This window comes from Arachis duranensis, chromosome 8 (genome assembly GCF_000817695.3).
Source record: "Arachis duranensis cultivar V14167 chromosome 8, aradu.V14167.gnm2.J7QH, whole genome shotgun sequence".
NCBI classification, from domain to species: domain Eukaryota; kingdom Viridiplantae; phylum Streptophyta; class Magnoliopsida; order Fabales; family Fabaceae; genus Arachis; species Arachis duranensis.
In genome coordinates, this window is record NC_029779.3 from 37,938,813 (window position 1) to 37,951,876 (window position 13,064).

At 30.5% G+C, this 13,064-nt stretch overlaps 2 protein-coding genes across 2 annotated transcripts; both read right to left on the bottom strand.

Moving 5' to 3' along the window:
• Window positions 1–710: 710 nt before the first annotated feature.
• Window positions 711–1,541, bottom strand: LOC107462635 (defensin-like protein). Its single transcript, XM_016081261.3, has 2 exons — window positions 1,382–1,541; window positions 711–1,101 (listed from the first exon to the last, which is right to left on the bottom strand). Exons 1-2 carry the CDS (start codon window positions 1,437–1,439, stop codon window positions 932–934), a joined length of 228 nt encoding a protein of 75 aa, XP_015936747.1. The 5' UTR covers window positions 1,440–1,541; the 3' UTR covers window positions 711–931.
• An 8,732-nt stretch (window positions 1,542–10,273) lies between these two features.
• Window positions 10,274–12,437, bottom strand: LOC107462624 (thioredoxin M4, chloroplastic). Its single transcript, XM_016081246.3, has 2 exons — window positions 12,071–12,437; window positions 10,274–10,781 (listed from the first exon to the last, which is right to left on the bottom strand). The coding sequence occupies exons 1-2, from the start codon at window positions 12,309–12,311 to the stop codon at window positions 10,468–10,470; spliced, it is 555 nt and encodes a 184-aa protein (XP_015936732.1). The 5' UTR covers window positions 12,312–12,437; the 3' UTR covers window positions 10,274–10,467.
• Window positions 12,438–13,064: the final 627 nt, after the last annotated feature.

A 13,064-nucleotide genomic window follows, 5' to 3' on the forward strand; every position in this document is an offset into this window, starting at 1 on the left:
AAACAAAAATAAAAATTAATATTTTTGCTTATATTTACTTTACATTTTAACTAATACTATTCGACTCTTATTTTTTAGTTAATAGTATTGACCCTATAATATTATTACCCTAGACAATGTTTGAACAAAGACTAACTTTCTTACTCTCATTAACTCTTGTATTTATTATCGAAGGTCACGTAAACATCTGAAGTGAAATTATTACTGAATGATCTCAGAATTTATAACTTAGTTTCGATGTAAACGAGTTGATGAGTCTTGCAAAACTAATCAAAGAATGACATATTTTCTCACTTTGGAGATAATGTAAACCTCCTTCACAAGCTTGACACGGATAAGAATGAAATCTAATCCGTCTCTTATAATTCGGCTTATTTAGATGTATAAATCAATTTAAAAGTAAATAAAATAAACGTACTTTATTGAGTATTGACTACATGCAGACTTAGGAGATGAACGTGGATCGAATCGAATACAAACAAAATTTCAATCTGATTCGTATTAAAATCATCGGATCGAAATATATATTCACAAAACATATAAATATTTTAAAAAATTTATTTTTATTAAAAAGTATCAATAATATACTATTAAATTCTGATTACTGCTATTTCCCTATAGTTCTATATTATATGTGTCATCAAATTGTATATCAAACATAAAACTAAAATTGATAATCATATATGTATGAAGAAAATTCAGAAAGACAATTACATATAAGTTGAAATTTTATTTAGCACGTACGTACATAACTCGTCCGTTATGTACTACGCAATAGTGCAATACAATACACCCATACAAAAATATATAGTAACATATATAAATGCAGTGCTAGCTTAGAAGTATTATTTATGTATATATATGCTCCTAGCTAGCTAGCTAAGATCCAGCATCATGGATCGATCTGCGTACGTAGCTCATGATGCGTAATTTAACAGTTTCTGGTGCACCAACAGCGGAAATCGTCGCGGCAGCGGCCGCTGAGCAGGTGCTCCTTGTTCTTGCAGTGGTCGTCGCAGCTTCCGGTGGTGAAGCATGGTCCCCTGTAGGTATCCGCCAGGTTCTCACACGTTGCTGCCTCACTTTGCACCACCATTTCCTCTACACGCACCAACATTAATTAGGTATCAACAATTTTTTTAATATATAATATACATATATATAATTATTTATAGGTCTCTATCTACAATAATTCAAATATAAATAAAATTTTTTATAACTAATTAAATGGCTCGATATAAATTTTATTTTTTTTTGTTGCCTTTATAACTATTAGATATATAATCATTTATAATAATATAATAATAGTATACATTATAATTATGTTATATATAATCATGACTTAGGAATACGTGCGTATATGAAGTAATTAATGACTTACGAGCAACAACGAGGAGGAGGAGGATGAAGCAAAACCCGGTTAGAGATTTCCCCGCCATGGCTTATGATTAAAGTAAACAGCTATATAGATATATTGATATATGTACTGAATGAGTAAAGCATACAATATACATCTATATATATACCTGTGCAGGGACAATTTAGTAATTAGCTATGTGTTTGATAGAGTTTTTGTGTGGTGTGTGGAAGTTGAGTCCTTGAATTTTCTAGATAAACCTAATTTCAAGGTTAGTTGTTGTGCCTCGGCAAGAAAGAAAAAAAATTAATAAAGGAGTGTTTTTTTTAGCCATTGTAATAATAAAAATAAAATAATATAACATATATAATATTTTTTATATATTTATTTATTTTTTAGAGATTCACAAATATACGAAGATCTATCTGAAATTCGCAATCTAATCTTATTAATTTATGTATCTGATCGATATTTACAATTTTTAAAATAGATGCATCATACATTCCTGTATATAAGTTCCCCTCCTCAAGCTACAAATTAAAAGGGACATGCACCTCATTATATTAATAGAGCCTTTCAATCGCCAAAGAAATATGCATTATCTACTCTTCCAGCTTTCTGATTGAGATAGTCCCGTTTGGACATTAAACAAAAGACAAAAAGAAACAAAAAATAAAGGTGAGCTTAGTACTGATTATAGTATGTCTCTAAATTCAATAAATGTTTGTTATAAATAGTATTTATCGATTGCCTAATGAAAACATTTCTAAAAACAAGGAGCTAGATTTATTCCGAACCTATATCGTCCTTATTATATGATTTATTTCATATCATATATGTAGGCATATGCGGCGAATTCCAGTACAGTAAATTTTAGTTGGTTTTTAATACCCTATTTTGTACTAATTCGGGCGGGGCATATTTTAGTTTTTTTTTTTGGTTGACTTTTTAATATATACAACTCGTGAACTAACTCCTGAATGGATTTGGCGTGGTCATTATAAGAATGACACGTAGCGACAAATTTGAGAGTGGACGATTGGATTAAAATGACCAAAAATATTGGAAGACCATAAAAAAGTAGTGTATGTATTTTAAATTTTTTATTTTATATTTTTTATTTATGTAAGATCGATTTTTTCGATTTAACCAGTAATTTATCGGTTGAACCAATAAATCAATAAACCAGTAACTTGATCGGTTCGATCACGGATTTAATTCTAACAACTATGATATATATAATCGAGCCAACTCACAAGCTAATGAGCTGAGTTTATCCAAACTCAAGCTCAGCTCACCAACTCAAAAATTCAGCTTATCGAATTATTAATGAGTCGAGGTCAAATTGGCTCATGAGTTAACTAGACTCACTTCCAACCCTAGTCTTAACTAAACTGCCTAAATATTTTCGTATATTATTCAAAATGATAAATGTGTTATTATTTTTTATTAAATTAAAGTAATATTATCTTATACAATAATTCATGGTAGATTCTCAACTTCTTCATAGATAGGGGTGAAAATAGATCAAATCGAGTCGAACTTTACCTTTGACGAGTATGACCTACATTATAAATAGATGGCTCAAACTTAGACTTATTATTTTTCATAGGTTTTTTTTTTTCAGGCTTGAGTCCAGTCTATTTAAAGCCCAACAAGCTCACGAGCGCATTTGAAAAGTATATTTCGTGAATTAGAACTCAAAACAATAAATTTAAAAAATCTAAATTATACTTAAATATATTTTAAAATTTATAATTCATAATTTATAAATTATAATTTATTATATATCAATCGTTAGTCAATAGTCATATATTATAGCCGTATTTATAATATATAAACTTTTTCTTTAAACAAAAAAATTATAATCTTAACTAGTCTTGACTATTGAGTATTGATTCCTTTTAGTTTCATTCTGTGTTTAATACAAGTAAATGATTAAAGATCTAATTTGAGAATTAATTTATTTTTACAAAAAAATATCTTGACGAGTCGACTCGATAAGTTTCATAAGCTTCTTTTTAAAGCTTATGTTCTTACCCTTTTAATTAATAGGTTAAAATCTAAGCCTGGCTTGTTTAATAAAATGAGTTGAATCACAAGCTTCGTCAGATAGAATTTATACATTATAAAAAAATCTTAAATATTTTAGATATATGTATTTTAAATTTTAATTTTATATTTTTTATTATTTTATATTTTTATTTATGTGAGACCGATTTTATCGGTTTAATCAGTAATTTATCGGTTAAATTAATAAACCAATGAACCAGTAACTTGATTGGTTCGATCACGGGTTCGATTATGACAATTATGATATATATAATCGAGCCAATTCACAAGCTAATGAGCTGAGTTTATCCAAACTCATGCTCGGCTCACCAACTCATAAATTCAGCTTATCGAACTATTAATGAGTCGAGGTCAAATTGACTCATGAGTTAACTAGACTCACTTCCAGCCCTAGTCTTAACTAAACTGCCTAAAGATTTTCGTATATTATTCAAAATGATAAATGTGTTATTATTTTTTGTTAAATTAAAGTAATATTATCTTATATATTAATTCATAGTATATTCTCAACTTCTTCGTGGTTAGGGGTGAAAATAGATCAAATCGAGTCGAACTTTACCTTTTGACGAGTATGACCTATATTATAAATAGATGGCTCAAACTTAGACCTTTCACAGTTTTTTTTCAGGCTCGAGTCCAGTTTATTTAAAGCCCAACAAGCTCACGAGCGCATTTGAAAAGTATATTTCGTGAATTAGAACTCAAAAAAATAAACTTAAAAAATCTAAATTGTCCTTAAATATATTTTAAAATTTATAATTCATAATTTGTAAAGTATAATTTATTATATATCAATCGTTAGTCAAACATCATGATAAGAAATAACAAAAGGATAGATAAATGAGATTTTTCCTATTAGACCTCTAAGATACCTGTGCTTAACAACCTAGGTCACCGGAAAGGATTCCCTACTAGATCTTCAAAGAACTTGTCCTTCACAACCTAGATCAGAGGGACGAAAACTGAAAGAACCACCACGCAGATCACCTTAGTATTGGATCCTTCAATCTTCCTCATGCAACAAGGGAAGCAAATCACTCACCTCACTTCTCACACAATAAATCGTGCATAAAGCACTAAAGAAATTTTATTCATCAAAGTTATGTAAATTGTCTCACTAAAGGTGTTTAAATAGACCATAACAAACTAACTAAAAGATAAGATAAGATAATTTAATTTAAATTAGATTTGATCTTATTGGATTAGATCAGATTTGATTTAAATTTAAAATTCTAAAGATATGATAACTAATTTAAATCAGATTTGATCTTATTAGATTAGATCAGATTTGATTTAAATTTTAAAATTCCTAAAAATACTACTAAGCAAATCAAAAGTAAATCAAATCTTCCAACAAACTCTAACAACAAAAGAAACTTAAAATAAAGGCCTAAAAATTCAAAAATCAATAATAAATTATGCCTTCCACTGAATTTGAAAAGTATTATTGGGCTTCTTGCTGTCCTGACTTAGCCTATTGGGCCTTATGAGTTGTCGCTCTTTCAGCACCACTGTTTTTGAGACGGACTCTTGGTCTTCTTAATGTCTAAGACTGGTATGGTACAATTCTTCTAGTATTCAAATCCTTGAATATGACAAGATTACCATTCTGCCCCTTAGCTCTAAAATGATGAAAATGCCCTCTTGAGCATGTATCACACCATAACCATATTTATAATACATAAATTTTTTCTTTAAACAAAAAATTATAATTTTAACTAGTCTTGACTATTGAGTATTGATTTCTTTTAGTTTTATTTTGTGTTTAATACAAATAAATAATTAAAAATCTAAATTGATAATTAATTTATTTTTACAAAAAAATATCTTGACGAGTCGACTCAATGAGTTTCATAAGCTTTTCTTTAAAGTTTATGTTCTTACCCTTTTATCTAATAGGTTAAAATCTAAATCGGACTTATTTAATAAAATGAGTTAAATCACAAACTTCGTCAGATAGTCCAGTCCACTTCGATCCCTACTTATGCTAGATATTTTCATAAAAAATCAATAAATCACGAACACGTGCGTGGAATTAAAGCATCAATTCACTAGTTGATTTTTTATGAAATAAAATAAATATTTTAATTACTGAAATAGATGTTTTGAATAATTTTTTACCAATTTTTATATATGATTATTTATTTTTTTATAGTATAAACAAAATAAGTATAATCGTATCTCATTTTTTTAAAATTCAAAAAACCATTACCAAAATAGTCCTTACTCTTATAGTAGTTTATCATAATTTCTAACATTTTTTTATTTAAATTAAATAAATATAATAATTACAAAAAATTATTTAATAAAATAAAATTATAAAAATACTCAAAGTGCCATATCCGAATACAGAGGGTAAAAGCGCAATAAATGTGCATCCGGGTTATGCAATACCCGATAGCCCGATAACCCGATATATATAATTGCACATTGTTTTTATATCACAGTTGCATCCGGGTACACTACATCCAGAATACGTGGATTATATGATTCTGGGCTGTTATATGTATCGTCATACTATACAGAGCTTTATACTTAGAATGTAAAACAGAGGTAACGAGACGCTACATCACGAGAAACAGAAAGATAGAAAGCTTATACAGAAAATTAAAAGATAGATATATTAAAGTAGAGTTCCAAATGATAGTTATATAATCAAGATCTAGCGAGACCTGTGAAGAAAAGGTTGGTTTCGAGAGTCAAAATCTTTATAAATCTTTATAAACCAACAAATAAATATAAATCTTGTTTGTCTAAGTCAACCTCTAAGAGAGTCAAAATCTTTATATATACAAGATGGAGAATCTATACACATATATAAACATAAACCAAATACAAATACCAAGTCCCAAGATAGTTCTTCGCTCCCAAGAGTCTCTAGAATGCTCAATAAGGTGCTTCGCGTCCTGCATCTGAAAACCGGAGGTTCTCAACATGGCAAAGTTGCCCACATAGTTAATATAAAAATCAATCATCATCATATCTCATTTATTCATCAATCATCATCATTCCTCCCATTCCGTTCATCAATAATTCATACTCAAAACACAATTTATTCTTTTCTAAATAAAGAAAACTCAAAACATAATCTTTTTTTTATAACTCAAAATCAAATTATAAAATTCTTAAAAATCCAAATATTTATAAATAACCACTTCAAACGAAGTCTCCTATTTTCATAAAAATTTCGGCAGCATCTCCTCTAAAACTTGGACTTTTGTCACCCCTCAAAGTTCCCAACCACTAAACCAAACACCTCTCAGTCATTCATATCATTTATAGTATCAAATTATTTCAGAATCAAACCATTCCAATATTAAACATTTACAAAATCAAACTACACATTTCTCAACCAATCTATTCAATTCAATTTCACAAACCCTCCATCAACCCTCAATACATCAACAATATGATTATTTTATACTCTTCAAAGTCATAATTCAATACGTACAAATTCATTCATCCTTTATACACAATCTATTAATAATTCATTCAGTTCATTTCTATCTTAAGGTTTTTTAGCCTAAGTTTTCACGTGACATTAAATATTAATTGCGAGAAACCAAAACTATACCCTAGTTGATTCCTCCATAAGCTGGAAACACCTTAATTATGCACTGTTGCTCAATCTCCAAAGCTCTAACTCATTACCAATTGAATTTTCAGCTCTCAGGATTCAATTCTAAACTTCCAATATCCACCAATTTAACTCCAATTCAACAAGATACACAATCTAATTCATACATATCACAATAATCAATATTGAGCTCACTAAATCACCAATTCACAAGGATTAGAGTTTCCTTACCATTACCCACGAGTCAAATAGAAAAAATCCAATGATTATCCACCACTAGAGTACCCCTAAACCATCAAAATCACAAAATCTCTCAATACTAAACCTCAAAATTACGAATTGAAGAGGGGAGAATTGAGTGAAAAAACGTGACTCTCTTACTAAATTGTTCGATAGATTTTGTAGAAAATTTCGAGACAAACGTGTGGCCGCTAATGACTCGTCAATCGAAACTCCGGATTGAAAATTATTGACGATTGAATTTTTTGAGGAATAAGGGATTCGGTATCATTCTTAATCTTCTCCTCTCTTCTTTATGCATAAATGGCTTCGTTGAATGGAAAGGGAGGCCGAAGCAAAGCTCATATGGGTTGGCCTTAGGTTCGATTTAATCGGTTCGGTTTGTTGATTTAATTTTGGACCAAAATTTTTAAAATTAGTGTCAAAATTCATATTTTAATTATTTCTATTTTATTAAATTATAAAATTTAATTTTTTAATTTTTTTAAATAATAATTAATTTATTGGTTAATTGTTTACTAATTACCTGAAATTTAAAGTACCCAAAATACGTTTGACGCTTATATAATGGGGTGCAACCGAGATGTGGATGATCATTTGAAGTTTTTTTTTTTAGTTTAAAAAGCATAAATGGCACAACGAGGAGGTTATATATGATCAGAGATTATTAACAGAATAAACACGATATGGTATATGATTGGAGCACTAGATTTTGAGATTAGTTCGTGGAATTTTTATTTTAAATATTTAATTAGTTGATCATTTATGATATTTATAATTTACCTAGTTTTAATTAATTATTTATTGTGCTTATATTGTTGAATTAAATAATTAGTTGATCTGATAGATTACTTACACAACATATGCCGAAATAGTATAACATAATGAGTTCATTAATTGTATATGAAATAAATGTTAAATGTAAAATTTTAAGTTGTTAGATTTTTGTTAAATAGTTGAATTATTTTTATGGTTAGTTTTAAGTCAATAATAGATCTTGTTAAGTATAATGAATAATGAGAATCTGCACTACTTGATATAAGTAGTTATGATTAGATTAAGTTAAGTTGTATTTTGAAGTAATCTATTACAAATAATTTAATAAGTTATGTGGAATACGCAATAAGTTTGACACGACTAATGAACGGTATTCATACAGGCACTTAGGCTACTCTTACCATGTCGGGTGACGCTCGGTATCTCACCGCCGGCGTGCTATTATTATATATCCGGGAGGTAGAATTCGGACATGCAGTCGAATTGAGGGATTTCATCTTTAACAATGTCCTACTCTCTGTATTTGTGGAGTGGTGGAGACCGGAGACCCATATTTTTTACTTTCCGTGGGACGATGTCACTATCACACTTCAGGACGGACGGTAACCCAATAAGCGGATGCACTAAAGATTTTCAGCAGATCCACGTGCATGCTACCTCTGCATTGCTATCTCACACATATTATTCGCTATGCAGCGCTACCCGACGTGATATTACAGACATTGTCGGTTGCGTACCGTTAGTGATGTCATGGATATACCACAGCAAAGTGAATTAGCATTGTCAATACTGGGACTGCTTCAGGTATTGAAGAAGATGACCCAGAACCACCTCCTACTCCATAACATGTTGCGGCATTAGTCTAGCATGTACATCAAACACTATACTAATGTGCTTATTGGCTTCAAGACAAAATGGAGTTAACAAACCTCCCCAGTCAATGTCGATAGGAATCTATATGCGACTCTACCAACTTCTTTTGATCCAATTGTATCTATGTTACTCAATATGATAATTTTAAACACATCTAGAGAATCAACGCGATAAAATCACAGCATCACAAGTGAATTATACTCAAATATTACTCCTTTTTCACTGTTTCTAATAATTCCATTGGGATGAACTAACACAATAAAAAAACTGAATACTGGCCTTTTTTTTTTTTGAAAAATAAGAAGACGAAGGTACGATAGAATTGTAATGGTTTCAGTGTGGTGAATAGTTGAGCCAACAAAATACTTATATAGACTTTTTTTTTAATATACTTGTCTAAAATACAGATAACCCTATACACTTAAACATGATATCGGGTACAGTGCGCTAAATTACTCTATGTCTATATCCCATATACAATGCACTCGATTTTATATACAACTGCATTGTTGTGTCATATCTTAGGTACATCCGATTTTTTTTTTATCCTAGGTGCAGAGTTTTCGACTTGTGCATTTATAATGCTTTTACCTTTGTATCTGGGATATAACATTTTATGTATTTTTGTAATTTTATTTTATTAAATATATTTTTTTAATTATTATATTTATTTAATTTAAATAAAAAATTCTTATCTCTATGGTTTTTTTCAAAAACTTTTTTGTCATGATTTTTTTTTCGAAAATCTAATGATTTTCAAAAATAATTTTGGTATGAATTTTTTTTAATTCTAACTAGGCCTAAGCCCAGAAAAAAGAGATTAGAGAGTCGTCACATAGCAATACTATTTGGGGCATGGAAATCCATTAACATCATTAATAATCAAATAATACTATTTGCGAGATATTATTAAAAACCAAAAAATTTACCAAAAAAAACAAAAAGAATATAAAAATAAAAATCATTAATAATCAAAGCAAAAACCTGTATGGTTGCCGTGTCCAAGGAAAAAAAGGAATGTAGTTTTCTAGGAAGATAATAACTCCACTCTAATTTTTTATAATATCACTCCACATATTTTTTTTTTTTACATTGAATATTTACTATATTTGAATGAATTTGTAGAAAGAAAGGTGTGACATCAAATTAGAAGTAACAATATCCATTTCTGTTTTATTATTATTATTATTATTATTATTATTATTATTATTATTATTATTATTATTTATATTTCATGTAAAATGCTACTTAAATGTATCAGAGAATATGTACCGAGCTACATTTCAAATTCATGGAATTGAACCAAAAAATTGAGGGGGAAAAAATAATGGATGGAATGAAAGGCAATGCCTAAATGGAATCAGGAAGTGCTATAATTGGACGCCAAATTCACGCATCATATTGATTACTATAACATTATCTAAAAAGAACATAGAATGTGGTTGCAATCCAACAGCTATACAGTACCATATCCATAAATGATTATTTAAGAAAACAAATCACCATCCAAAGTTGAGACATTGGAAGCTAATTGGAAAAATAGCTTCACTTCCAGCTGAAGCCGCCTCTCTTACAAGAATTTCTCTATGCTTGTCATCAATGTTGTCTTCGGCACAGCACCAATCACTGCATCTTTCTTCTCACCATTCTTGAAGATGATGACGGTTGGGATGCTACGGATTCCATACCGGGTAGCCGTGGAAGGGCTCTCATCAGTGTTGAGCTTGTAACACTTGAGCTTCCCAGCATATTCCTTGGCTAGCTCATCGATTATTGGGTGGATCATACGGCAGGGACCGCACCATGGTGCCCAGAATTCGACCAAAACAGGAGTATCGGATTCGAGCACAAGCGATTGCCAATTTGCGTCAGTAATGGGATCCACTGCAATATCCAACAAAACAAAAATACTTTAACTTCAATTACTATTTCTCTCAAACATGCATTGACGAGTGTCTCCAAAAACTTTCAGCAAAAGATTGGTCATGCATCTGCCATTCAGTTCCTCTATTTATGAGGTTATGCTTGGTTGGAAGGTAAAATGGGGTGGAAATTTTGATGGAGCAAAACCAGGAGTAAAAGTAAACTAACACACACATATAGTTCATCTACAAACTTGTCAGTTGTCACCCGTTTTTTGCATACCCTAGGAGTTAAAACCTAGAATACAAACATAGCTTCTTTGCACTCTCTCCCCCTTTGAGGGTAGCATCATCCTTGATATAACAGTTCTATTTCATCAATTTTGGCATGAATTCCATACGACCAAGCAAACACTTCACAAACCTTTTATAACACTATAAAGTATGTCAATTTTCTAAAGAACTTATCATATGACTTAACTATACACCTCATTTCTCCAAAGAGACATTTTCACTATCCATACTGCATACAACGACCTTGAGCTTGATGTTCAACAATCTAATAACCACAAATGAACAAACCCAAACAACCAGTTCCATCCAAGTAAACACTATAACGGGACACACTTAATGATTTTGATGCAAAAGATCCACTTTTAAATACAAGTTCTAGGCAATAAGGATTACATACAACCACACATTCACTATTTAACACTCATGAAAATACATGCATAACCCTGAATTTTGCTTCCATGATACAAAAAGGAGAGTAACCAAAACCCAAAGAAATTATTTTTTCTTTTGATTAATTGGTGTAAATTTCCTCAAAGTCACGGGATATGCTAATACTGTTAAATTACCAAATTAGGCTTCTTGCTAATAGAGAACTACAACAAGGTCATAGATAACAAAATATGAAAATTTATTAAAACTAATTCTTTCAACCACATAATGGATTCATTCTTGGACCAAAAAACAAAAACAATTAAAACTGTTTTCTAGGCTTTAGTCATTCTATTACATTTGATATTAAACTCACGCGGTAGCAATTGCAAATTAACTTGTACAACTAATTAGAACAATTTTAGCAACCAAAAAACGAAGAATAACAACTTGGCAGAAATAACAAACAAGACATCCACAAAATTCACATACAGTCATACACGAAAGTTCAAGTGTTTAATTCGATAAGCCAACACGAGCTTAAGGTTACTTTTTCCCCCAAATTATTTTCATCAATTCAACAATTTTCCAATTTCCAAAGCAGAAAATAAAAATCTCAAGTATACAACTTCGAAACCGAAACCTAACCTTGGACGGCGGCGGTGTCCTGAGCCTCGCACACGACGCGTCCACCAGCACGTGAGGCGGAAATTCTCGACACGGCGCGACTCGATGAGCCGGAAAAGCGAGTCGAGGTGGCGAGTCTAAGTCCGGCGTGGCGCGGCAGCTTGATGGAACTCCGGCGACCGGAGATGGAGGACACGGTGGTCGGAGCGGAGAGGGCGGAGGAGCGAGAGAGGGTGAGGGACTGGAGTTGTACGGTAGCCATGGATGCAGAGGATCGCAGCTCCCGAGAGAGACAGAGAGAGAGAGTGGGAAGTGAAGTGAAAAGACTGTGTTGTGATGAATGAACGAGAAAATTGAGGGGAAAAAATTTCTTGTCTATTTTTTTTTTAATTCTTATTGTTATTGTTGTTTATGTTTTTATTACAACTTTATTTATTTATTTATTAATATAAGTTTTGGATATTATGTTGTGAAATGTGTTTGTGTGGATGAGAAACAAGAAGTGAGAGATGGTGGTGGAAACGAACATCTCGTGCTTTTATCGAGTTGTTTTGATTGGGGGTCCATTGAAATTGAAATCCCTGATAGAGTGATAGTTTTTGGTTCCTTCCGGGACATTGAAATGTTTATCAAATAAATGATTAAAATGTTATTTTTTTAATTTATTTTTTTTGTTTTTTTTATTTTATTAATCAAATTAGTGTTTTAGATTTTTTTAATCTTTATAATTTGATCAAAATTTAATTACGATTTTTAATTTTTATATTCAAAATTAATAGATAAAAAATAAAAGAATAAGCAAGTGTGAAATTCAAAGTTTGATCTTATTTTTTTCTGTAGAATTTTTTTTTTCACATTATGGTATTAGATGAAATTTTGCTCTTAGATTTTTTTTTTAATAAACTTTCCACAGAAAATTTAACTTTTTAAAAAAAGTCTTTTCATCATTTTCTCTCAATTTTTCTGCTTTCTTTTTCTAATTCTCTCTACTTTTTTACGATTCATCTTTAGAATC